General features: G+C 36.4%; 1 protein-coding gene across 4 annotated transcripts in view; it reads left to right on the top strand.

Annotated features, from left to right (window-relative positions):
• PolQ (DNA polymerase theta) overlaps positions 1-24,030 on the top strand; it is a 40,590-nt gene extending 16,560 nt beyond the window's left edge. Inside the window, exons 13-28 of one of the 4 annotated variants that reach the window (XM_072299006.1) lie at positions 847-1,055; positions 1,634-1,810; positions 3,142-3,292; positions 3,524-3,767; positions 4,066-4,180; positions 5,651-7,619; positions 8,402-8,716; positions 9,358-9,551; positions 10,038-10,161; positions 11,100-11,281; positions 12,306-12,407; positions 13,399-13,576; positions 17,473-17,621; positions 18,126-18,390; positions 20,774-20,964; positions 23,691-24,030. In XM_072299006.1, coding sequence (XP_072155107.1) covers positions 847-1,055; positions 1,634-1,810; positions 3,142-3,292; positions 3,524-3,767; positions 4,066-4,180; positions 5,651-7,619; positions 8,402-8,716; positions 9,358-9,551; positions 10,038-10,161; positions 11,100-11,281; positions 12,306-12,407; positions 13,399-13,576; positions 17,473-17,621; positions 18,126-18,390; positions 20,774-20,964; positions 23,691-23,900 — 4,775 coding nt within the window. In that variant the 3' untranslated portion in view covers positions 23,901-24,030. Of the gene's footprint in view, positions 1-846; positions 1,056-1,633; positions 1,811-3,141; positions 3,293-3,523; positions 3,768-4,065; positions 4,181-5,650; positions 7,624-8,396; positions 8,717-9,357; positions 9,552-10,037; positions 10,162-11,099; positions 11,282-12,305; positions 12,408-13,398; positions 13,577-15,277; positions 15,436-17,472; positions 17,622-18,125; positions 18,391-20,773; positions 20,965-23,690 lie in introns of those variants that run through there. The other 3 variants (XM_072299005.1, XM_019055604.2, XM_019055607.2) reach the window with 3 other exon arrangements.
• Positions 24,031-25,251: the final 1,221 nt, after the last annotated feature.

Below are 25,251 nucleotides of genomic sequence, written 5' to 3'. Positions count from 1 at the left end.
TACGCAGATTGTGAAGTTATGAGTGCATTTCAGAGTTTGTGGATGCGCTCATCATGATTTTTGAGGCATTATCTATAGGAAACAACTTTTATTTTTGCTCTAGCAAAAGTTTGCAACAGGCCCATTGGAGCTCAGCCCTGCTAGTTTTCCTGTAGGCTCCACATTCAGCACTGTTTTTTGTGTGCACCACACCCCCTCCCCCCGTTTTCCGTATGTTTCTCTGTAACTTCAAATTTCTATTTTCTCTCCAGAATTGCACAATCTGTTCATTAACTTCTCTCCCAATTTGTATTTATTTGTTAGATGAAATGGACTGAGTTCATCAGGAAGGAACCAACCCACATTTTCGAAGAATGTTTTTGAGTTTCTTTAGTTGTATTTTTCCTCCTGTCAAAAATTCTAAGTTGAAAATATATATATTAGTTTGTGAAAAGACAGGTTGAAGTCATTACATTCTACATTGAGTCTTATGAAGGAATAAAACTTCAAACCTCTTCTTCTCAGTTTCAACTTTATGTGAGTTGATTCCTTTCTGATAAACTCGGTCCAAATGTGAGCAAACAATTTTACTTTAGAACAAATAAGAGAGATTTATATGAGAACTGAAAGATTTTTCAATGTTGAACTGATATGTAAGGCACAATTATTGATCTCTCTTTTTCTTGATATTCGTCACAGCACAATACAAAGAATCAAAGTTTCCAGTGATCCTCAAATATATTTGGTGTGCACAGCTCCCGTATCTTTAAAGCGCACACTAGAATGTTCCAGCACCTCTCTTATTCAGTTTTTTGTCAAAATTCTCTCCCAGTTCAAAGGCTCATTGATAGCTTATTTTTATTCCAGGTTTATTGGATCCAATCACATCTTCCTTGCAGTATCTAGAAACCAATGAGTTTATCAAGTCAGCCGAAGAAAGCTTAACGCCAACACTTTTAGCCAATGCGTGCCTCTCAGCGTCCCTGCCACCTGATCAAGGTATCAAACTCTTGAAAGAGCTACATAGAGCACGACAATGTTTTGTCCTGGACACCGAATTACATGTCATTTACCAGGTAAAGTCCTTTCTCATGCTTTTCCACTTAGAACGCTTCTCTAGAGGTTATCTGCTTACTTTATTATTACAAATGTAACTCTAAGCTATTTCCAGATCAATCTAGCTTGAAGAAGAAGTCTAGACTGAATTTTTCAGACAGAATATTGATAATTTTGCCAGTGCGCTTCAAAATTCGGTATAAAACTAAAATTCTCTTTTGAGAGGGAAAGAGCTCATCAGAGAAATATTCTTCAAGAAAGAGATTTGATGTGTACAATAGTTATTTACTGCAAAAATTAGTCAGTGACTAGTCACATTCTTGCAGAATTTTTAAGTTTTTTTCTCCCCACATAAAATAAATGAATAATTTTTTTTTATTACTTAAGGAACTGGAAATAAAAAAACTTCCTAATGACTCCTCTCAAATGAAACTTTCTCTCGTTTTAATTCAAAAATGAAAATCTTTCTTGAAATTCCAGAATTTTCTTGAAAGTCATACCTTTTGTCAGTTAACTTGTTATCGGTAGCTTAAAATGTCTAATACTCCTGTTGAGAAGTAATTAGGGCTTACTGAATGTGTCTCTATTTTTTATTCAGGTAACCCCATTTTCTGTTAGTGAGCAGTGGGGGTCCCAGCTCGACTGGCTCCACATACTATCATTGTGGGAGAATCTGACTCCAAGTATGCGTAAAGTGGGAGAGATGGTTGGAGTTGATGAACGATTCTTAGTGCGAGCTGTACGGGGAACCGTTAACTACAAATCCACTGCACATGTAAGTTGCTCTTTCTCATGTTATAATTGTTGGGGGGAAAAAAAATTAATGTATCCGCTTTTATAGCACTCTCTGGTGCTCTGTGACACCTAGCCACCGAAGTCCCCCATCCTTCCAAAGCCCTTCAAGCTGTTTGGTCATGACGTCGAATACAATGTCATTTTTGACTCTCGTGATCTGACGCACTCTTGCTTTTTGGACCTGATCTCTTCTAGAAATTCTTGCCTACCTTCTCCAGAAATTCAACTCCGTCGCTCTTAGCATCCCCTTTGTCTGTTCCTGCTGCTGCCAAACTTCTTAACCGTTTGTAAGACTACAATGTCAAAATTCTCCTCTTGTTCTCTAAAAAAATTAATCTGGCGGGAATTTTATGCTCTCAATTCCAAGAGCAAGAATGAGAATGTGAAAATCACATTGTTTGAGTCTCTTGGTGAACTGCTTAATTTTTCTCTTTATTTTGCCGCCTGTAAAATCGAAGTGCAAATTCCATACGCCCCTCACAATGTCTGTTTATGTCAAGAGCATATCAATGGTGAAATTTCTAAAAGACGTATCTCGCTTGCAATGTTTCAAAATCTCCGCTTTAATTTTTTTTTTTTTTTTTTTTTTTTTCTTCTCAAAGGAGACTGAGTCAACATTATGGCTTGAAATTTTCACAAACTATTCTTCATATAGGGAATGAAAATCACCAAAGTTTTCAAAAATTAACGTTCTATAGAGTTCTAGGTAGAAAATGAGGTATAACAAAGAGTCTGCAAACCCGCAATGCAACCCCCAATATGCATTTCTGCAGTTTCAGCATCGATATTTCCTATCTGCTATTTCACTCATTTAGTCAAATGTCCAAAAAAAGTTGGATTTTTCTTCACTTTAATCAGGAGGACTGAGTTTCTCCGCATTTATTTGAGTCAAAATGACAAGAAAAAAGGAAATGTAAATAGTGCAATATATATAGCAAATTTTTTATTAGCAATTTTAGCAAATATAGCAAATTTTTTACTCTGAATTATTGAAATGATCAAAAGAATGAAAAAAGATACAACGAGATGAAGGATTTTTCTTTCTTTTTTCTAAATATGCCTTGGGTGCATATTTTGAGTAAAATGTTAGGTATAGAAGAAAACTTGACGATTATTTATCCAACCTTCTTTTATAGAAGGTCACCTTCGCAATCTCTTATATCGTTGTTAATAATCTCCACAGACAGGATCAGTCGGAAAAGAATGTCAGTTTTGGAAACGAAAACCTCTCTATTGCAAAGAAAAAGTATTTCCTTGCTCTTTTGGATGATTGACATTTGATGTACATTTTTTGTTTGTTTTTGTTTCTAGCTAGAGAAAATGACAATACTGCGTAGATTTTACACTGCCCTAGCCTTACAAGATCTGGTGAATGAAATGCCTCTGAGTCAAGTGGCCTCCAAATATCAAGCATCTAAAGGGATGATTCAATCATTGCAGCAGTCTGCCTCAGCATTTGCAGGTGAGACTTTTTTTTACCTAGTTTTTCAAATTAGTCAATAAATAATTAATTTGTATGATCAAAGAGGTGCATTTTAAATTGTCAGGCATATTTTTCTCTGCCTTTTTACCCATCTTTTTACTCTGATAAATATTTTAAATTAAGACAACTTAAGTTAAGACAAGTTAGAGGCAGTAAGGTAAAACGGCTGCAATTTCACTTTTGCTAAATTTTGCTTTTGTCTTCATTTAGGTCTCGTCACTCAGTTTTGTCGAAGATTAGGCTGGGCAACGATTGAACTTCTCGTGTCGCAGTTTTGTGATCGTCTTCAGTTCGGTGTTCATCGAGAACTGATTGATCTACTGCGATGCCAATCTCTGGATGCATCTCGAGCACGTGCCCTTTTCAATTGTGGAATAGAGACGCTCACTGATCTGGCAGCTGCTGAAGAAGATCAGGTTGAAAAAGCACTACGAAAAGCCATCCCTTTTGAGAGGTAGTTACTTGCCCTCGTTTTATTTTTGTTCGTTCATTTCTTTTGATTTCTTCAGTCATCAGCATAGCTCGTAAAATTTGCTAAACACTAAACTTATCACAAATAAACTGTAACAGTGTCAGAGAAAAGTCCAGAAGTAGTTTTTGTCTTAAAGGCGCGCCATCAAGTGATTATTTGAAAAATATAATTCTGCTCTGATTAAAAATCTGTTTGATCTACTAGCCTAGAAGTTTCATGACTTTATGTGTTGCAAATGAAGGAGTATAGTCACCTTTTGAGTGTTTTGTCATATTTACAGTGATAAAGAAGACCTGAAAAATCAGTGCCGCCGAATCTGGGTTGCCGGCCGATCAGGCTTAACTGAGAGAGAAGCTGCTGCTCTAGCTATCTCGGAAGCAAGAGAAATTTTGAAGGTAATGTACAAAAGTTTTCCTCAGAAAAGTATGCAAACGTTTTTGGCACATTAAAGTATGATTTTTAAAGCTAATGCTATTCTATTGAAGAAACATTTTTATAAAATTTTACAATAATCTAGAGAATATTCAAAGTGACTCATGAGTTTAATGTTTTAGTGAAATTCAAGCCAAAATTTTAAAATGCTTTTTCAAATGTTCCTCAATTGGGATTCTACTTGAGAGCTCCTCATATCAATTGGAATCCCTATCTTTTAGGTGTATTGAAATTTCAGCCTCAGAACTTAGCATTTTCAAGTGCATATCAGAATAGAATAGATAGAGGCAAAAACACAGATAAAACATCTGTTCTTTAAAACCGAAGAATCTACCAGTTTCTTTTTTAAACTTTATTTATTCTATTTTTCTTTTTTAATTGGTAACTGAGAAATTTATTTGGTTCAATAATGCAAAATAGTAGAGTATTTGCAAGTGTCTCAATTTTCTCCTCCTATGAATTAAAACTTTCAGGAACGCAGACTTTGAGGATGCACTCAATTTTTTAATTTAACGAAGCAATAGGGCTGTGCGAATATTCGCAATTCCGACTATTCGCGCCGCGAATATTCGCTTCATCTGTCTCGCGCACTATTCGCAAATTGCGAATAATCGCGCCGTTGCGAATAGTGAATTTTTGAACTGACATTTTCAAATATTCGCGCCGTCACGAAGAACGAATTTTCAGATATTCGCGCCATCAAAAATAACGAATTTCCGAGTGGCAATCGTGAAACGTTGTGAGAACCTGCGCAAGGTTTCCGCTTCCACCCTAGACATCGCGTACGGCAGATCTTCTTTGATCTTTACCGACTTTGCCGAGTTTACGAACAGCGAGCGCGATTGCGATTGGGGGGATAAGCAAAGAGCCCAAATTAAGGATTGAAAGACACAGATATGTTTGAAATAGAAAAACAAAGTTCATAAATACATTTTCATTTACACTGAAAAAAATAAAATACTAAAATGTGTCTGGTGATCCTTCGATACTAGCTTGACTGCCCGCGCAGTTAACTTCAAATCCCTGGAATGCATACGTACCTGCAGGGCAGGGACAGTCAAGCCAGCAACCAGGGATCTTCAAACACATTCTGAACAGCCTAGGCTACCATTGTTGTTTTCTGTGCAGGTGTATGAGCAAATAGAAAATTCTTAAAAAAATTTATCACATTTTTTTTGTCGACTTTTGTAATATTCGCGAATTTTCAGACTTAAAAAAGTCATTTCAAATTATTCGTTTTACTATTCGTAGCTGTGAATAATTGACTTAAATTATTCGCTATTTGCGAAAAGTTGCCAAAATTATTCGCCATTCGCTTCGTTCGGAAAATTCACTATTCGCACAGCCCTACGAAGCAACATAAAGTATTTCCCCATTGCTTTAGGCATTTTAAATTTTTGACCCATGACTCTTTCTGTCATTATTTTTTCCAGCATGAACTAGGATTAAAAAAAGTGGAGTGGGGTTCTGACAGAAGTCAGAGCGATGAAGCAGCTAACATTCCAGAGTCTTCAAACAGTGATACAATTTCTAAGACCAGCACACCCTCTCACCCAACAAATAAAAATTTATCCCCAAGTCAAACGTTTGGAAGCACAAGAGTTAATGAAACTGCATGTGATCATGGGATGGGAACATCAGTTTCAACGGAATCAGACTGCAGCTCCAACATTGAATCAAATAAAATGAAATTATTTCTTAAGTCTAGTCAAGACAGCTGTGATACACTTTCCAATCATGAAAGCAACGGAGAATCTAAGGAAAATCAGTCAAATAATTTTAATAGTAGTTTTAAGTCATCGCATGATAATTCTAGCATGATTGCTTCTCAGGAAATCCTGAAATGTACCAAAAAATTAAGTGTAAGTCAGACTTCACCGTCTCAAAATTTTGAAGTGGTGGAAGAAACCCAGTCGACCTGTAAGTCTATAAAAAATTCATCTAATATGAAAGCAGTAATTGAAGAAACTGAAGTTTTCGATTCAGAACAAATACCCAGTTCTGTCAGCATCAATCTAAACTGTGATATTGGAGAAAGAAAGAGGGAAAGTTACGATATTTTTGATTGCATGCAAGTAGACGATTCTGTTTTTCAAATGATCAGCACAAACGAATTAAGGCCAAAATCTGTAGGAAAGGTGCCCTCGCAAAATTTCATCAGTTCACCTTTTGATTTGGAACTGTCAGGCTGCAGCGAGAATAAAGCGGAGAGTTTAAATTCTTCTAGCATAGTAGAAACATCGTTAATAAATCCCAAAAAATCCCAGAGTTTAGATTCACCTAGTTTCTTCGAAACATCGGTTGACGAAAGGAAATGGTCCTCCAAAGTATCGATTATCAAGCCAAAAATATTAAATAGTTCGGGATGCATGGAAGCTTCAATACTGACAGCAAACCCTACACAAATCGACTCTCCCAGCTTGATAGATACCTTATTGCTCTCAAAAAAAAAACTAAACAGTTTAGTGCAGCCTAAACAAAAACAAATTAAAAACTCACTGCATCTTGAGATAACAGAGAACATTAACTCCATTAGAAAAAGCGCAGATATGTTTCAAAACCTCCCATTTTCAGATGTCAATTATTCAGTCAATCCTGCTAAAAGATTATCAATTGAAATGTTCAACTCCGACAGCGGAGGAGACAGTATTTTAGAGTCCTCCTTGTTAATTTACGAGGAGACGCTTAAAGAACTGAAAGCAGAAGCAAGAATGTCAGGAAAGAAAAGGAAACGGAAAAGTATGAGTACGCGATTAGTCAAACCTAAGCTTGATACTAATTTGAAAGAATCTGCTTCTGTTGCTGATAAAGTTTCATCTCCAGATCTGTTTGAGGCTAGCTTCTCTGGACAAATCAACTCGGCAAATGCAAGTTTGAACAGTAATACCAACGCCAATCAGAAGAGTATCAGTCCTGAGAATTCTATGTTTGCTCAGACTCTGAATCTGGACACGCAGCTTTGCCAGGAATTAGATGGTGTCGCGACCAGAAAAATGAGAAAAAAGAGTCATGAGCTGGCAACCAAGATCCCTGTTTCCCAGAAATTCCGTCGACAAACGCGGCTTTCGCAAAAACTCGGGGCCAAACTTACCCAATCGAGGCCATGCAAAACTGCCACACCTGATAAACTTTTGGATGATGTTTTCTTGTCGGACACACAGGAGTTTTCTTTGATCAAGAATCATCCAAAATTAAGACGAAGCTCAAGAAATTCATCATACCAAAAGCCCACTGGTGCACCAAGTTTGGTTGCCAATGCGAAAAAAATTGGAGCAAAAACTCGAAGTTCCATCAGGAAAAGCAAAGGAAGTGATAACGGAGACGATATTGTAGGGAATTCTCAAGAAGTTAATACTAATAAGCCAACCAGAGGCTCAAGATTCAGCTTCGGCAGGAAACCTGGTCCGTATGTATTTATTTCATAACTTTCCTTAGTTTTTTAGTAGATTTAAAGTTGGAACGCAATAACGCCGTATTGTATTCTATATAATTCTGGGGGAAGAAAAAAATCTTTCTTACTTGAAGTCAGAGAGCTAATTATACATTAATCAAATTTTTAAAAGGAAAATATATTCTGGAAAAAGTGAAAGTGATTCTATTCTGAAGAAAGTGAAAGTGTGAATATATACGCAGTACATATTTCCTACAGAAATACACTATTTCTTTTATTACTCCGTATTCTCATTTAAAATGTTAGAGAGCTGTTAGTCCTTAAAATATCTGAGTCTTTAGAGGCTTCTAGCATCTCAGACTATTAAATAGACATATTTATGCTGAAAGAGACTATGTTGTTGGCCAACCCGAATCACATAGTTCCATTTAGCATAATTACATCTGTATCTGCCTGTAACTGTAACTGTAAAGGGTGATACTGAACTGAAATTAAATTTTTACTACCAGAAAGATTCTAAATAAAACAAAAATTTAATGCTTTAAACTAATGATAAATTCTTAATGTATTAATCACCTTCGTATAATATTTGAAATTTGTTTTCCATTTTACTCCTTATTCTAGAGAAAATGCATCCAGTTTTGACAAATAAAAACACTTCAAATTTTTGAGGGCATCTGTGTAAAACCGTAAACTCGGTTTGCTCCTTTGCGCCCTTTGATTGATAAATGCCTCAACGTTCAATCCTTTTTTGTTCAGCACATGTATTAGCTCTTTCTTGGTTCCAGGGCAGCCCAGAAACTCCCGGTCAAAAAAAAAGTAATGCAGAAAGACAATGCAGCAGTCTATCATTTGTGTAAAAACAACAAACTGAACCGAGCCCATTTCGAAAGACTGCTCCGCCAAAAATCTAGTCTGTGTCTCTGCATGAAGTACGTAAAAGGAGTCGCCAAGGAAAGTAACATCGGCCGAAAATTTATCAAAAAAAGCACTAGATCAAGTGTAAACTCTGCTGGTAGTAAAATTAACAAGTTCAATGGCGCATCGCTCATCCTCACTTTCACAGCAGATGCAGAAGATATCTACTATCTGGATTTGAATGCAAACGGTGATTATAATTTTTGACCCTGTAATTTCTCAAGCCTTAAATTAAACTAGTGCCCACTTAATTGTTTTCATACCAGTATTATTCAAAATCAGTAATTCATGGGGCGAAATCAGTTACTTCAAATTTTTTTAAATAAAAACGCCTGAAACTCATGCATCAGTAATATTTGCTGATAAATAAAATTTTACCTAAAAAGCTTGAAGTAAGTTTATGGTTGTCAAAATGACAAAATAGTGAATTCAGTCCAAATCATAGAAACATGAATCAAGTGCAACTTTCATAAGTCCTTATAAACCTAATTATTATGTACATATTGAAATGGAACTAAATATTATGTATTGTGCGTTTTTGTGAAAGGGTTTTTCCCAAGGACGGAACAGGAATAGAATAAACCTGCTTTGTTATTTTCTCAAATATTTAAGTGTCTTATAAATTGTCTTTTTGATCTAGGGTCATTTTTTTTTTCTCTTGACAGGAAAACTACTGAGGCAAATTGATATTTCCAGTTTATGAGTTAATGATGGAAACTTATATATATTTGCTATGTTCTGTGTGGAATTTTAACGAATTAACATGTTCTTAGGTGTTCTAACTCTTACCTTGTTCTCCCGTGATCCAGTTATGTTCGTTTTGTTTTATAGACGAATGTGGGATCGAGATCTTGAAAGAAATATTTTCCTGCTCGGCCTGTACGATCATCACTGTTAATGCCAAGTACATTTACAAGATTATCAACAGGTTTTTTCATCTTGCTTGGAACTGCAGTTTCCTAGATATGGCAGTGGCTCACTGGTTGCTGGAGCCACATTCAGGCGACTATTCATTTGAATTTTTGGTGAGTGCCATTTTCCTATCTTTCCCCGATTTCTAATAGAGTTGGAACTTCTAGATTGCTAATTACTTTTAGATTGCTGAAGAACAGAAAAACATATAGTGTTTAAATCTGCTAACTATTTTAACTTTAGTGCTCTTTGAAAAGGAAAGAAAAAATATTCTTGTGAAATTGCTCTCATTTTGTGTTGGACACACAGTTAATTGTGACACACAATTAATAATAAAATAGAATTTTGAAGAAAGTCCAACATTTTGAATGATAATATGTATTTGTTGGTTTTCCCACCAAAAATTAAATTAAAGCAGAAATGTACCAAATTGTTTTCGGTACTTATCTTTTTGCTCGTATCTTGAGTCTGTTAAATATCTTGTCTAGGTGCAAACAAAAATACTGAATTTGAATTTTTCGTTTACTATTTTTTGTTTGCCTAGTTTCATCACTGTTGTGTAATGTTTTCCGTTTTTCATTCTCGGTTTTTGCCCCAAGGCCAAGTACTACCTATTGGAAAAACTTCACAATAGTATGGTGGAAGATGTCAGAATTGTTTATCAGCTTTATAGAGCTTTGGAAGCAAAACTGACTGAAAGGAATCTGATGCATGTCTTCAAAGGTATGTAAAGAAATCATTAGTATTTTAAATCTGGTTTCAATATTTATACTTCCAAATCTCAACGTTTTTACCATCCATTTTTTGTAATGCGAAAATTTGTAACAAATTAAAGTATCATGTTCCTGTTTTCTCAAAATTATGAAATAATTGTAGTTGTTAATTAAAAAAGTCTGAGTCTCTTGAAAAGTAGTGCACACAGATCAGGGGTTAATTTTTTTTTTTTTTTTTTTTTTTTTTTTTGGTCTGAATTAACTATCAAAAGTTTCCAGTTTCAACAAATATTTTGATGTGCATTTCGACATTTTATGTTAATTAGGTATTACTTTTATTACTTTTAATCTGATAATTTCTTTAAAGAGTCTTCTAAAATGCTTCGAGCGAAATTATTTTTATATTTAATTTATCTGCAACAACAAGGTGTGCACATTGTACTTTATCTTGCTTTTTAAATGATACTTGGTTAATCCCAAGATTTAAAACAATTGTTTTCAAAATATCTTCAAACTTGAAACATTAATAAGGTTTTGATGTGTAACTTAAAAGTGTTATCTTATCTATGGCCAAAATCAGAAACCCTTGCATCTCCATCAGGGTGTTTCAAAAGTTTTGCTCTTAATCTTTTGAAGAAAAATGAGCTAATTTTATAGCTCGAACTTCACTTAGAATACTCTGTTATGAGAGAAAAAAATCAGGGAAGTTTTCAAGAAATTACATCGACCAGTTTTGCAAAGAGGAAATTAAGTATGACAAGAAGTCCGCAATGTTTAAACAGAAATAAGCAAGTCGTTTCGCATTTTTACTGTAATATTTTTAAGTAACTCTGGAAGTAGAAATAAATTAAGGTGCTTTTTCCAAAACGTTTTAGGGTAGAAAATACTTTTTCTCTGCCGATTGCTCATCATTTCCTCTTTTATCAAAGCTTCTGTTCATATTTTCAGAATTAGAAATGCCTTGTCAACTAATTTTAGCGCAATTAGAATCGGCTGGAATCATTTTCGACCGGCCGCTGGCCAATCACATGAGCCTGGAAGCTGAAGTTGCAATGAATGCCGTTCAGGAAAAAATATTTAAATTGGCTGGGAAAAAATTCAACTTGAATTCACCGAAAGAGTGGAAGCAGGTTTGTAGGTTCATTTGTTCCCATGAAATTTGTCTGTAAAAATTGTTGAGCAAACTGAATGCTCGTAAAAAGTCAGAAAATATTATTTTGTTTTGTTTACCTTCTCTCCTGTCCTTGCTCGTGCATAAAAGTTTGTATTTTAGATTTTCCATAAATTGGCCAATTTTTAATGAAGCAGATGAAAGCTTGAATCATTCATGTATTGAAAAATTATAATGATGTGGCGCTAAGCCAGTCAAAACTGCCCTTGGGCAATAGCCTGCACTTCTAGTGGCAGTCGTGGCTATCCGAATGACACTCGGATCACTTGTGTCCACTCCGCACCCGTCAGCCACACGATACACATCTCAAAGCAAAAATCATGGAGCCAGCCAGCTCGCCTTTCTAATGGCACCTCTCAGGGCCACCAACCACGGCTTGTATAGGTGCTAATACCGCTAAGTGTGCAGGCTGTTGCCAGAAGGCAGTACAGATTGGAGCAGGTGGTTTGTTGTCACATGAAGGAGAAATGTGTCTAAATCCTATCCCTTGCTAATGTTTTATATCTGAATTTTGAATTTGAATTTAATTTATTTTCGTCTTAGTACAGAGGTATACAAAACTTATAGACAAATAGGTAACAAATAAAAAACCAAAAACGAAAATGAAACACCCTCTAATGACACTAGGCCATTGTGTCGGATGGAGCCTCTTTGTTTGATTTTATTTTATTTTGCTTCATTTTTCCCATTTTTTGTTCCTTTTTTTCCCCTTATTTTTATTTTTTTTACCCACTTCCCCCTCGCTTATCTCTCACGGAAAAAAAAGGAAATTGCTGATTTAACAATTTTGTAGTCAAAATAAGTGTATCCAAATATAATACAATAATATATAAATATATAATATATAAATACAATATAGAATTGAATCCTTCACAAGTTTTTTTGTAATTATTATTCTCTGACTATCGTCATTGGAATGTCTGATTGTCAGGACTAGTATTGTATTTTGAATGATTCTCATTCTCTCAACAACTGCTTTTTAGGTCAAGAAAAGCTTGAAAGTAGCAGAGATGAAACTAGAAGAAACGCACCCAATCATAGTATCAATGTCTCAGTGGCGCAAAATTCATCATCTCCTTTCGAAGGTTGGTTAATATTCAATCTTTATCTCACATCTATTTATGAGCCTGGGTCATGCGATCAAACAAAGTGCATCAATGCAACCAGGTTGCTGCTACCATTGGTTGTTTGTTCCTCAATTAGATTGCACCGCCATTAAATTGATGCTGTCTGTTTCAATTTGATAGAGCATCGTATTCTTATTGGTTGGATAGAGCGCAGGCTTCGAAATCCAGGCTTTTGCCTACTGCCAGAACGAATCAGAGCCCTAGAAATCTGACCTTGTCAGCAATGTTCGAAACACTTGCTGGCCCAACAGAAATTTGCCGGTAAGAAGTCCCCTTTGGCCGCTAAGAAATGAAACCAGTGGCCGAGCCTTGGCCACTAAGGAAATCGTTGTTAAACTCCGTTTTCGGGATTTTTGGGCGCATTCTGCAAGGTGCCACGTCGTGTTGGGTCATCCATTCTTCCCCTCTGTCTTCGTTAAGTCTCGTGACCCATCGGGTCTTGTCCTAACATTATGGCATTGAGCTATTCAATGGGGTATTCCTGACTTGAAGCATTTTGAAAGGGCAATTTCTCATTTTGGCGCCTAAGAAAAAAAGTTGGAGGCCAGATGGCTGCTGCTAAGAGTTCATGCTAAGCTGCAAACACTGCTTGTCAGGTTGATAAGCTCAGATTATCCCTGTGACGCTCGCTGTGCCGAGCAAACTGATAGGAACATGACTTCTGAATTATATTTTTGCTTATTCCATACGTTTACCATTCGTTTTGACTAGCAAAAAGATGAAGGCAGAATTTAATCAATATTTTTTATGGACCTATGAATCCAGTTCTTATCCATATCTCTGTGAAACTATGACGCAAGGATATTTATGTATCGACTTGTGCAAAGTGTAAGTAAAGGTACACCATATGATCAACATAGTATTGCTCCTCCTGCGATGCCTTACTAAATGGCTATTTTTTGTAATTATGTTGTGCAACTAACATGCCAATCACGTTTTAAACATTCAGGTTCTGAATCCGCTGCTGCTGGCAAGTTCCAATTCAAGCAAGATTCATGGCTCATGTTACACGCACACTGTCACAGGACGAGTTTCAATGTTGGAGCCGAATTTGCAAATGGTTCCTCGTGATTTTTCTATCGCAAGTCACTTTTTTAGCCCTCGATCAGCCTTCCTTTCTGCCAAAGGTAGGTTACAAAATTCTAAGTCTGAAGTATAAAAGGAGCCATGATGTAAAATCAATTTTATCTGTAAATATTTGCCTGCATTTGGTTACAAAATTGTGCAAAATTTCATTCTCCCATCGTTTGACTACGAAAATGTTTGCCTGCATTTGGTTACAAAATTGTGCAACATTTCATTCTTCCAGCGTTTGACTACCATTGCATCCTTCCATCATTTGTGTACTTTTTGTTTTAAGATTACATTTCTCACCACTGAACCAAATGCAAAGCCAGATTTTTCCCTCTTATGCTTAACTTGTCATATATTTGCGTTTGATGAATGGATTGATCAAACTAAATAGAACATGCTACCAGTAGCATCAGCTACATTCTAATTCCTATCTTGCTAGTGACCCATTGTTCAATTTCATAACAACATATTGCACATTATTGGGGTATGAGCCATTAAACCTGCAAAAATAAAAAAAAATTAAAATATTGTATATTATCGACTTGCCTTTAGACTGGGGATGAATACTCCACAAAATGTCAGTAATTTTTCTTTGTGCTGTCTTTAAAAATCTCTAACATTTTTAAGCATTTTTTCCTGGGGGTTGAAGATATTTTAATACAATTTTTTGGGCGGTTGTGGAATTAAGGAATCGGCTCATGCTTCTCTGCTGCTAAACACTTCATTTGTCTTATTTTACGCAACTGCAAAATAATTATGACCCACTGAAAGAATATTCTTGTGATAAAACCGTATATATTGAATTTTCCCTCCCCCTCCCCTTATTTCAACAAGGCTCTCTTGCCAAGTTTACCTTCTTCATTTTTTCTAAAATTTGTGTGGTAAAAATTCTTTATCGTGTCTCTGTCTTTCTAATTCCTAATCATTGGTTTTTTCACCCATGTCTAATCTCCGCTGAGCACCTACGGGTCGCAAGAAAACACCTTTACAAAATGAACCCTCTTTCAGCATATTTTGCTTCCTCCCTTTTTGTTGATTATTGACTGAGGGGAGGAGGGAGTTATCTAAACCACTAATAGGTGTTCCCGCAGGATAAAGGAAATTTTGCATTTTCAACCTAACAATAGTATGTTCTTACTTGATTTTTGGCGGTGTTGTAACAATGTTGAGCAACTTAGCAGATCTTGGTGAGGATATTTCCAAGTGATGAAGCATAAAAAAAGTCTTATCTTATAGTTTGCGCCTGCTGCAGCCAGCTTTGAAAAATCTAGTCCAGATACCGCCAAGTCTCTTTCTTTTTCATTGTATCGCTTGTATAGAGTAATTTTTATAAGTTTTTTCTCCGCCTGCCTGCTATTCTTCTAATTTGGTTTGCTACATCCCTTCTCCCTCTTTTTTTAGGTAAAATTGTCTTAAAAATGCACTAATTTTTATTTTTCCATACCAATCCTCAGTGTAAACAACTAACTTTATACTTTACCTATGAATTTATTTTATTTATTTTTTTTTAAATGAAGTCTCATTGTGAATATGAGTACACTGAAAAATTTTCAGAGCTAACACTCACCAAGAAGAGGTGTCCTTGGAGAAAATTTCTCCACTCGAAGAATTTTTTTATTTCATGTCTACATAAATCATGTTTCACTCTGAGGGTATTTGCGCGCACCTTTCATGGACATCTAACATTCTCATTTTCTGGGCTTGGATTATGCCTTGTCATTATGTGTGGTTATATTTCTTCAAATTGTTTCCAGTCTTGATCGTGTGCAGCCATATGTTTTCCCAAAATCTTCATTTTGTCTGTCTGGAATTAGATTATGACCCTTGCGAGTCTATAGTACCCCACATAAATAGTCATGTCCTGAATTCTCAAGCTCAAAAACTCAAACCGGTTGGTCGTTGAAAACTACAGGTAATATTTTTTTGTCTGGTGTTTCTCTTCTATGTTCTTTTGCTTTATTTTAAATTCGTGCTTTATTCTTATCATCACAAAATACTTTTTTTGTTATGTGCTTTAAATAATCTAAATATTTCATTGTGTAAAAAATAATACTGCCCAAATGTATTTTGGAAGATTCAATACAGTGGAGTGAAAGAGACTTCCTCTTTGTTATTCTAAATGAGAAGTATGTAGTTGTAAATTTTCTGATCTTTACTATACTATACTTACGCATATAAACTAAATACTGTACCATAATATATTTATACTCTTACGATATGTTTTTGCTTTCAAGCCGTCTAATTTCAAATTATAATAATTAAAACCCATTTGGGTAGAGCTGTTTGGCAATAATCTGTGCTAGGATGGTACAGCTTATTTCATTCAGGATGCAACAGTACAAGAATAGAAATGGGTAAGAAAAAAATAACTTACGTTTCTCCTGACAAACGTTTTGGCAATATACACCCATGTAGAAATGTAAGTAATTCGTAATAAATCTTTCTTACCTATTTCAATTCTTGTACTGTTGCTTAGCATGTCTTGAATGAAATAAGCTGTACCATCCTAGCATAGATTACGGCCTTACAGCTCTATCCAAATGGATTTTTTATTTTTATACTTTTACTTTACTGCATTGCATGTATAGCAACATACCTATCCGCTGCTGTCTTTCAGAATTTTTCTCCTCGCACAACTGAACTTTTTTTCGAATTTAGGCCCCTTAGCGGAATCACCATTTTACATCATTGATGTTCATAGCAATAGATGATTAACTCCAACTGCTCAAGTAGCTGTCTGATAGCTGTGTTTCTTATCAATGATTCTGATGATTGATTGATGATTGTTGTTATCTGAAAATATTTATTAGTTTGAAAAGAGAAAACTAGTCACAGCCTCCTACATCTCGGAAACAACTAGGAACTTTTCATTTTACTTATGTCATGGAAAATTCGAAGTTTGAGACAGTTGCCTGAATCCTTGTCTCCGAGTTTGAAAGAATGCTTTTTCCACACGAAAGGACCCCGCACACCTCTTATGGGAAGCTGCACCACGACCGATTGCCTTCTGACTTATGTATTTCGATTCTCCTCAAAAAGCTGATCAAAAGTTATAATAGCGCCAACTTTCTACGATGCACCGTTTTCGCAAAAAATCAAGGAGAAGATTCAATTATTCGGTGATAAAAAGCTAGAAAGATACCTCATTTCAATGCTCGATTGACAAGCGGCTATGTGTCAACAAGGAAATCATGGGGACTCCCGCACCGAGCGGCAGTCTTATCTCGGATTCCGTACGCCGTTTTGCTCGACCATCCAAATCAGATTCTTGAGAAGCATAAGAACAGGAAAGTCTGAACGTCTACCAGGCGAGTGCGGGAGGGAGATAGCCCCTGAGTCGGCAGGTACAGATACGAAGACGGACACACGCTACGTTTTTTCCTTATTTACATCGGGCCTGTCCTCAAATGCTTTGTTCTTTTTTATTCATATTCGCCGAATAATTGAATCTTTGCTTTGATTTTTTGTGAAAACGGTGCATCGTAGAAAGTTGGCGGAATCATAACTTTTGATCAGCTTTTTGAGGAGAATCGAAATACATAAGTCAGAAGGCAATCGGTCGTGGTGCAGCTTCCCATAAGAGGTGTGCGGGGTCCTTTTCAGTTATTTTCATCAAAACTTCTTTTTTTTTTCAATAGTATTTACAGCAATCAAAAAGTTATTTTTTGTAAAATATCTACTCTTCTTTTCTTGAATTGCCCGTTTACTATGATACTTCTTTTCTTTGCGTGCATAAGAAATTTCTTATTTCCTAATCTGTACGGAATTTATCATTGAGTGCAAATCAAAAAATGAGCATCAGCCTCCTACTGAAATGGCTTTGACCTAAAAATGAAGTATTGAGGAGATCATATGCTTCCTAGATATTTATTTGTTCCGTATCTCAAGACAAATGGAACTTGTTTCGTGTTTCCTTGTCACCGAATGACTTATTTCTTACTGTTCACAGGAAACAAATTTCTGTCGGCTGACTTTCGGCAGCTAGAACTTCGTATTTTGGCTCATTTATCAGGAGATGAATCATTGAAAGAGGCATTACTGTCTGGAGATGTGTTCATCAACATCGCTGCCAAGTGGAATCATGTCCCCGCAGAAGAGGTACAACCACACATAAGTTATCAGATAAAAGGTCTACTTCCTATAGTAACCCTTCTGAGAACCTTTAAAAACAACTCTGAACGGTCCTAGGAACAATTATCAGTTTTCTCTCTCTCTCTCTCTCTCTTTCATCTTGAAAATACTTTTTGCAACCAATTACTTAGGTGGTTTGACATGTCTGCAGACAAGCAACAAGTATTTTAAAAATTTCATGATACCTCATAATTAATTGGAAATAAATATCATTCCTAATTGTATACTTAAGAATTATGAAAATCTCATCCTTGTTTCTTTTGCATCTCAAAGTCTTACGAGTAAAGCAAAGCAAAGATAAAAACTAGAGATTAAGAAACCAAGTGTACAACTTTTGAAAACTGTCAATTTACGACAAATTAAAAAAAAAAAAGTTACAGTATCTCATATTTTTAGAAGGTTAAGTCTATTAAATATATTTCCATACAATTTAAAAGCCTCTTAAGATTCGTCTTTTTTGTCTCTGTGTAGGTGTCGGATACAATGCGACAGCAGACAAAACAGCTTTGTTATGGTCTGATCTATGGAATGGGCTCAAACACCCTAAGCACAGAACTTGGTGTCAGCGTGGAAACTGCCACAAAAATGGCTGAGGAGTTCAAAGACGCCTATCCCGGAGTCAAACAATATATCAAACGTGTTGTTGAAGAGTGTCGACAAACAGAGCGCATTTTCACTTTAGCTGGACGTTACCGTGTGTTGGAGAATATCTGTCACACAAATCCAGGTGTTAGAAGTGAGTTACTTTTGATCTAATAATCTTTATACTAAATTATCAATGAATTGAACATACTTATGGTAAATGGTGTCCTACAGGGCGACCCCGTCAGCGCGCTAACCTTCATACTGTTTATCAGTGATATTGAATCCGAGCTCAGAAAACAAGTGCGAGGAATAAATATCACTATTAAAGTCGACATACTTCTTCTTGCCTACGCAGATGATTTAGTCATTCTTGCTGAATCCGAAGTAGATGCCCGGAAAAAGCTTAGAATTGTACAAAAATATTGCACTGATAACGACCTTGTAGTGAACACCAAAAAACATAAATCTTAATTTGTAACAAAGGGCGCAACCCCGGCAGGACACCTAAGTTTTACTATGATGGCAACCTGATGTATACCCTAGGTGTTAAATTTTCAAGTAGCGGTGTATTTGTACAACAAGTGGATGACGCAATTAGTCGTGCCAGCATCTCAGCCAGTGTCATAAAGGAAATCTTATCAAAGTCAAAAAATGAATCTTTCGAGACTATAAACAGGTTGTAGGACTCGATTTCATCGGTCTCACTTTTGTATGCCGCTGAAATTTGGGGTCTTAGATACTGTGATCAAATAGAAGTTGCCCAAAGCAGATTCTTTCAATCAGTATTTAGATGGAAAAGATGTACGCCCCACTGTGCCATTAGAATGGAGACTGGCAAATGTAAACTAGAAGTAAAAGTTATCAAAAAGGCACTGAATTGGTTAGTCAAAGTTGAAAGTATGGATGACTCTAGGTACCCTATAATTTGCTTAAAGTGTCTAAAGGAACTAGATTTCAGTGATGTAAATGTTCCAAAATTCAATTGGTTTTCGCAACTAAAAATTTTCCTCAGTAAAGTAGGCTGTGAAAATATACTTGATGAATACTTACTACCCTCTGAGATAAAAGGAATTATTAATTGTTACTTACAAAAAACAGAGGAATTGTTATGTTCACAGGACATAGAGAAAATATAAGCATCATCCTTTATTCCTCATTATATACCACTTGTCCCAAATCAGCCTCGTAATAGAAATAGTCACTTAAACTCCAATTGTAACTTTAAAGAGAAGAGGCTCCTCAGTCAAATTAGATTAAATAACAAAGACTTCTTAATTATTCAAGTACATCAATCCTCGTATAAAATTTGCCTAAATGAAGTTTGCTCTATCTGTAACATGCAAAAACCCGAAAGCCTCGTACACCTACTCTTTGATTGCTGGATGTACAACGGTATTATATGTAAATTTCTGGGAAAATACTGTAGAAACCTAGAGTAATTGCTTGAATATAACGCAAGCAAGGCACAAACTTCTGATATTTACAAATACCTATAGTCTGTTTCACGGAAACTGAGACTTTTTATTCAGCATTAAAATCCGTAAATGGCAACGCATCAGTCTTGGACTCGGGTGACCGTACCGCTCGCCGGACACCCTCTTTTGTTCAGCGACCATAGGCCGGACACCCATCCATCGTAAGGGTAGGAACAATAGGCACCCTTCACCTCTCCTTAATGGGCCCTAGTACCCGGACCAAAATTTTTTTCTCTCTGAAAAATTCATCTTTTGGCGTGAAAATTTAGTTCCAGCGCGAAATTATGATAAAAACGCACTAAAATTCAGTCCAATTTTCTCAATTTTGAGCTGATATACGGCATTTCGCAGCAAATCGCGGTCACACGCAAATGCCGTGTATCAGCTCAAAATTAAGATAACTGGACTGAATTTTAGTGCGTTTTTATCAAAATTTCGCGCTGGAACTAAATTTTCACGCCAAAAGATGAATTTTTCAGCAAGAAAAAAATTTTGGTCCGGGTACTAGGGCCCATTAAGGAGAGGTAAAGGGTGCCTATTGTTCCTACCCTTACAATGGATGGGTTGCCGGCCTATGGTCGCTGAACAAAAGGAGGGTGTCCGGCAAGCAGTACGAGCACCCAAGTCCAAGACTGATGCGTTGCCATTTACGGATTTTAATGCCAAATAAAAAGTCTCAGTTTTCGTGAAACAGACTATAGCAACAGCCATGAAGATCAGATCATTTGCGTTAAATGAATAATTGGACTACACTTTGCAATCTGGAACTATAGATTCTAGCCTGGTTAAAAAACAACATATGTGCCATTAGTTTCCCTATGCACATAAGTGTTTTTTCAGATGAGCCAGAATTTATAGTTCGAAATTGCAAAAGACAGTCCATTTGCAACCTCACCTGTTAAGTCCAATTTGCACTAATGAATCTAATCTCTATCCTATTTAAATATGTATAACCTTTGCACTAAGTATTTAACATTCTTATAATTTTAGATTTTAACTATCAATTTTTACCAAAATTTTAAACACTGAAACCCCTAAAGCAATTTTCATCGACAACAGATGTGTTTTCCCATTTTTTTATAGGTCAGGCTGAAAGGCAGGCAGTGAACTCAACAATCCAAGGGTCTGCAGCTGATGTCGCAAAAGCTGCCATGATCAAAGTTGACACTAAACTGCGGCAGTTCACTCAAGATAAAAATGATGTCACCGCGCATTTGGTGTTGCAAATGCACGATGAATTGATTTATGAGGTTAGCTCAGTCTCAAATCAAATACCTGTTGACAGAAATATTCTTAATCATCATTTGATAGTTGCCTGGTCTAACCCAGAAAGCTACAATATGAAGTTGAACTACGTGCCTGGCACTAATTATTTTTTGGTTTTTATAATTTAGTTTTCACTGATAATTTTGAAGTATGTGTATCCCTCAACAGCTCTTCACGATCAATCAATGTTTGAAAGATTGCTAAAATTTTACCAACAGCCACCCATGTCCATCTGTCAAATATTGATTCAAAGATTTATCATCGGGGGACTAATGACTTCTGCAATTGTTTATCAGTAAACAATACAACTGATTAGGTGGATATTCAAACTATACATGCATGCAACTCTGAGAAACTTTTCTCAACTCAATTGACTTGAGTAGTTTCTTGCAATTTGGACAAAATTTAAATTGTCTTTAAAAAAATTTGTCACAAAACATGTCAGTGTGAAAAATATTTAAGGTTAATACACCTCTCCTCCCCTTCCTACTCCTCAGACCTTGAGGAAAACGTATTACATGGAAACAATTGAATAAGCTGTTTTGGAGACAAAATAATTTATGAATTCAAGAAATGATAATGTAGTAGGTGAGTGCAAGGTAAAAGATAGTGCACAGTTCATGAGTGAAAAAACTTGTAAGTGGTTTATTGAAAATATACCAAACCAAAGCTTTTCGGTGTTTTTGCATCACCGTCAGGACAAAATTCAATGACAGCTTGGCAGTAGTGAAAAAGTAACTGCTTTAACAGAGCACTGACAGCTCTTCAAAAACTGACTCTCCTTAATTATTTGTCGTGTTGTATATGTATGAGAAAGTGGGCTGAGACCTGGAAAGAATTTTGGAACCATTATGTGTTTAAGAGATCCGATTTCCTAAAGATCAAGGCTTGGGTTGAGGCTCTGGTTTAGATTTTGGATCTAAGTAATTTTCCCTCCATTTAAAAAAGTTCTGAATGTTACCCTGTTTGGCAATAAGTGGTTGCGAAAATTTCTCAACGTTCCTGCTAAATCAACTTTGCAGTAACCTTCCATAAGATTATCGTGGCAAAAAAAATATTTGTAAATAAAATTAGACTACAGTAGAGAAACTAAAATTATTAACCTTACCAAAAATTAAAAATTGAAACTCCAAAAATAATCCATACTATAAGCTCCGAGACCTCCTAATTTTGCGAAACTGGTGACGCTTAGTTCCAGCGTTCTACCAAGCCAATTTTTATGATTTTTGCGGCTATCGACGGGCAATTGTCTCTAGATAAGCCAACTCTTTTCAGATTTTCAAAATATGGCCCAGGTTTTTTTATATTAAATGGTAAAGTTGCGAATTCTCCCATTTAAACAATGTAAATTTATATTTTTTGTCATAGTTCGTTTGAGTGTTCTACCGGGCCGATTTCCAAGTTTTTTGCGGTAATCGACGGGTAATTGGCCCTAGATGAGCCCGCTCTTTTCAGATTTTGGAAATAGGACCCAGGTTTTTTTACAATCACGTTATAAAAGTGAGTGAATTTTCAGAATGCTCCGAGACTGCTACCGCTATGCGCGGGAGGATGCGCAGTGGTCGAGGAGGTTGCGCAGTAGCTGTGTAGCCTGCGCATCAGCTCTACACTTATCTACACAAGATTCGCTCTGACCTCCTACAGACGAGCGGTGGCCGAGTCGTCAAAGACGTCGGAAGCGTCTATCTAGAACAAGTTGTGGGTTCGATCCCCGTCTCCCGGAATACTTAATTATTACCTGATTAAAATTGTTCGTTGTTTTACTGCAATATTTTATCAAGCAGTCATTCCGAAACGCGTCCTTTTAATTTTAAAGTAATTTTAAAGTAATTTTAAGTAAAGTTTAAAATTAAAGTATACCTTATATCGTAATTTTTTAGGGTAAAAATAAAACTAACACTGATAGGAGGGTAAAAATAGGGCCGCGAAGCGGCCCATTGATGGCGCGGAGCGCCTTCAGGGGGTTGGGCCGCGTAGCGGCCAGGGGGCGTAGCCCCCTAGTTATGTATATACTAATCATTTAATTAAGAATCCCAAGAAAGGAAGAGCTCTGGCAATCCTCAATCCACAAAGAAATATAAACTAATAATCAACAAATTTTGCGGTGGCTGAATGAGATAAAGTGGTTTTTCAAGACTGCCCAACTTACATTGAACTTCTTCCTCGTCGTGTTTAAAAAATCGACAAATTCCATCTTTTTCCTACCTCATTTTACACCTTTTCCATTTCACAAGTCATAAAAGCCAATTCATGCAAACATTACCAAGGGTGCTTTGAAAGCAGCTAATTACAAACTGCGAAAAATTGATGGTGATCTTATCCCTGTGAAGTGAAGCTGTAAGCGCATATGGGACCGTTTTTGAGCAAGTTCATAACGTGGTTCTGGCTTCAGTGCTTAGGTTTCAGTTTAGTTGTACCAGTCGCACAGGTATGTTGTTTGGTGCTGTTCTAGTCCGAATGACACTGAGACACTCTGGGTTTCAGGTTTCAGTTCAGTTTGCTTAGCTGACCACAGAGACTAATTCAGGGTCTTCAAAATCCCATCTGTAGGTGATTTAATAAAAAAAATGAAAAAATAAATGAATAAATCTGAAAAGGCTTCAAGACGGCCAACTCAGGGAAGAGTATTTTGAGGTTCCTTCTCGTCGGCTTGCACCAAGGTCGACAGTTCAATAAGTAATCAGCTATCATCAATTTTTTTCTTTTGCAGGTCAGTGATCAGTATGTGTTTGAAGCTGCCAAGATAATAGAAAGTGCCATGACGTCAGCTGTTACACTATCCGTTTTGCTACCAGTTAAAATAAGAAGTGGAAGTTCTTGGGGTTCTCTTCAAGCAATTACTACCGCAACAAGCGGTGATAAAGTAAATTTCTGCCAATCTGAAATGGACAAGACACTCCTAAAAAGTCCAGAGTACTAAATAAAAAAGCCTAATTTCTTCTACAGATCACATCCATTGCCAGCTTCTGTTCATGGATGAGCAATTGTTTAGACTGTGATCCAGGAGGAAAAGGCCGCGATGTTAAACTTTAGTTAATGTGTTTGATGTTTTTGTTTGTTTTTTGTGAACTTAGTAGAACTTGACTATTTGAACTATTAGGGACTAGCGGGTTGTGGATGAAAAAGTCTTGGAGGGTGGTCAAATAGGTAAGCATTTAAGTTCTTCATTAAGGATGTGAACATTGCACTATGGTGGCGTCTATTAACCTAACCTAACCTAATTATACCTAACGCTAAATTCCGAATTTCTCAACCTCCCACCCCCATTCGTTACGCTTTTGTAGTGCAGGTCTCTGTCCAAACCCCCTCCCTGGGGGGGGAGGGGGTCTTCCCTAAACCCTCTTTCCCAGAGCATGGAGATCATTACGTAGTTATTGGTGTTTTCTTGAAAAATTTAACTTTTTAGCTTATCTTTCTTGATGATAATTATCAAAATTTCGACGAGTTCAAATCTAAAGAAGAAAAAAATTTATGATGTGCCTCTTCAAAGTTCTATTGGTCAAGATTATTAGGCTGAAACCATTCAAAATAGCTGCATTGAAATGGTTGAATGTTTAAAAAGAGGGTTATTCAAAATCGGCGATTTTACCCTACGCTTGGATTTTGCCCGGAGTTGGATATGTTGTTCCCTATCACAAGACACGCCTTTTTCCGGCATTGGCAAGTTCACCCGAAATTTTTCCCGCGCGCTACAGCGTTGCCAAGTTGAAAACAGGCAAATTCCGTAAGTGGCATTAAAATTGAGCTATGAAGTTGCGGTTTTAACGAAAATTCTCTAAAAATTACGCACTTTTAGGAAATGACCATGTTTTTAATGTCGCATTAATTTTAACATGCATTATTGCCAAATTTCCGATTTTTAAATTCGACAAATGTTACATATCCGCAAATACCCAAAAAGGCTATCTTCAAATTTGAATAAAAAGTTGTCTAATCGATAGTTCGTTTGATTCCGCATCCATCGATATATTATAGCTCGCTGGGAAACTTTTGGTTCGCGAGATATCATCATTTTTGTGAACAGCTTTATGGAGCGACGACGCTTTTTGAGTCCGGGCGGATAGAAATTTTAGCCTCCTAAAACACCGGGTAGCATTAATTCCATGGTTTCCTATGTAATTTTTGGCGCTGAATCCGAATTTGACCATTTCATAAAAAAATTGTCACCAAGATGTTGCCAAATTTGGCAAAAATTGCTTAAAATCGGCCTTTTTGGCGGATTATAGCCTGTGACTTGCCAGGAGTTGATCAGACGACAAAATTGGTTATTT

Source organism: Bemisia tabaci, chromosome 3 (genome assembly GCF_918797505.1).
Source record: "Bemisia tabaci chromosome 3, PGI_BMITA_v3".
Taxonomy (NCBI): domain Eukaryota; kingdom Metazoa; phylum Arthropoda; class Insecta; order Hemiptera; family Aleyrodidae; genus Bemisia; species Bemisia tabaci.
Note: the sequence above shows the minus strand (reverse complement) of the source record. Positions and strands in the feature narration are given on the sequence as shown.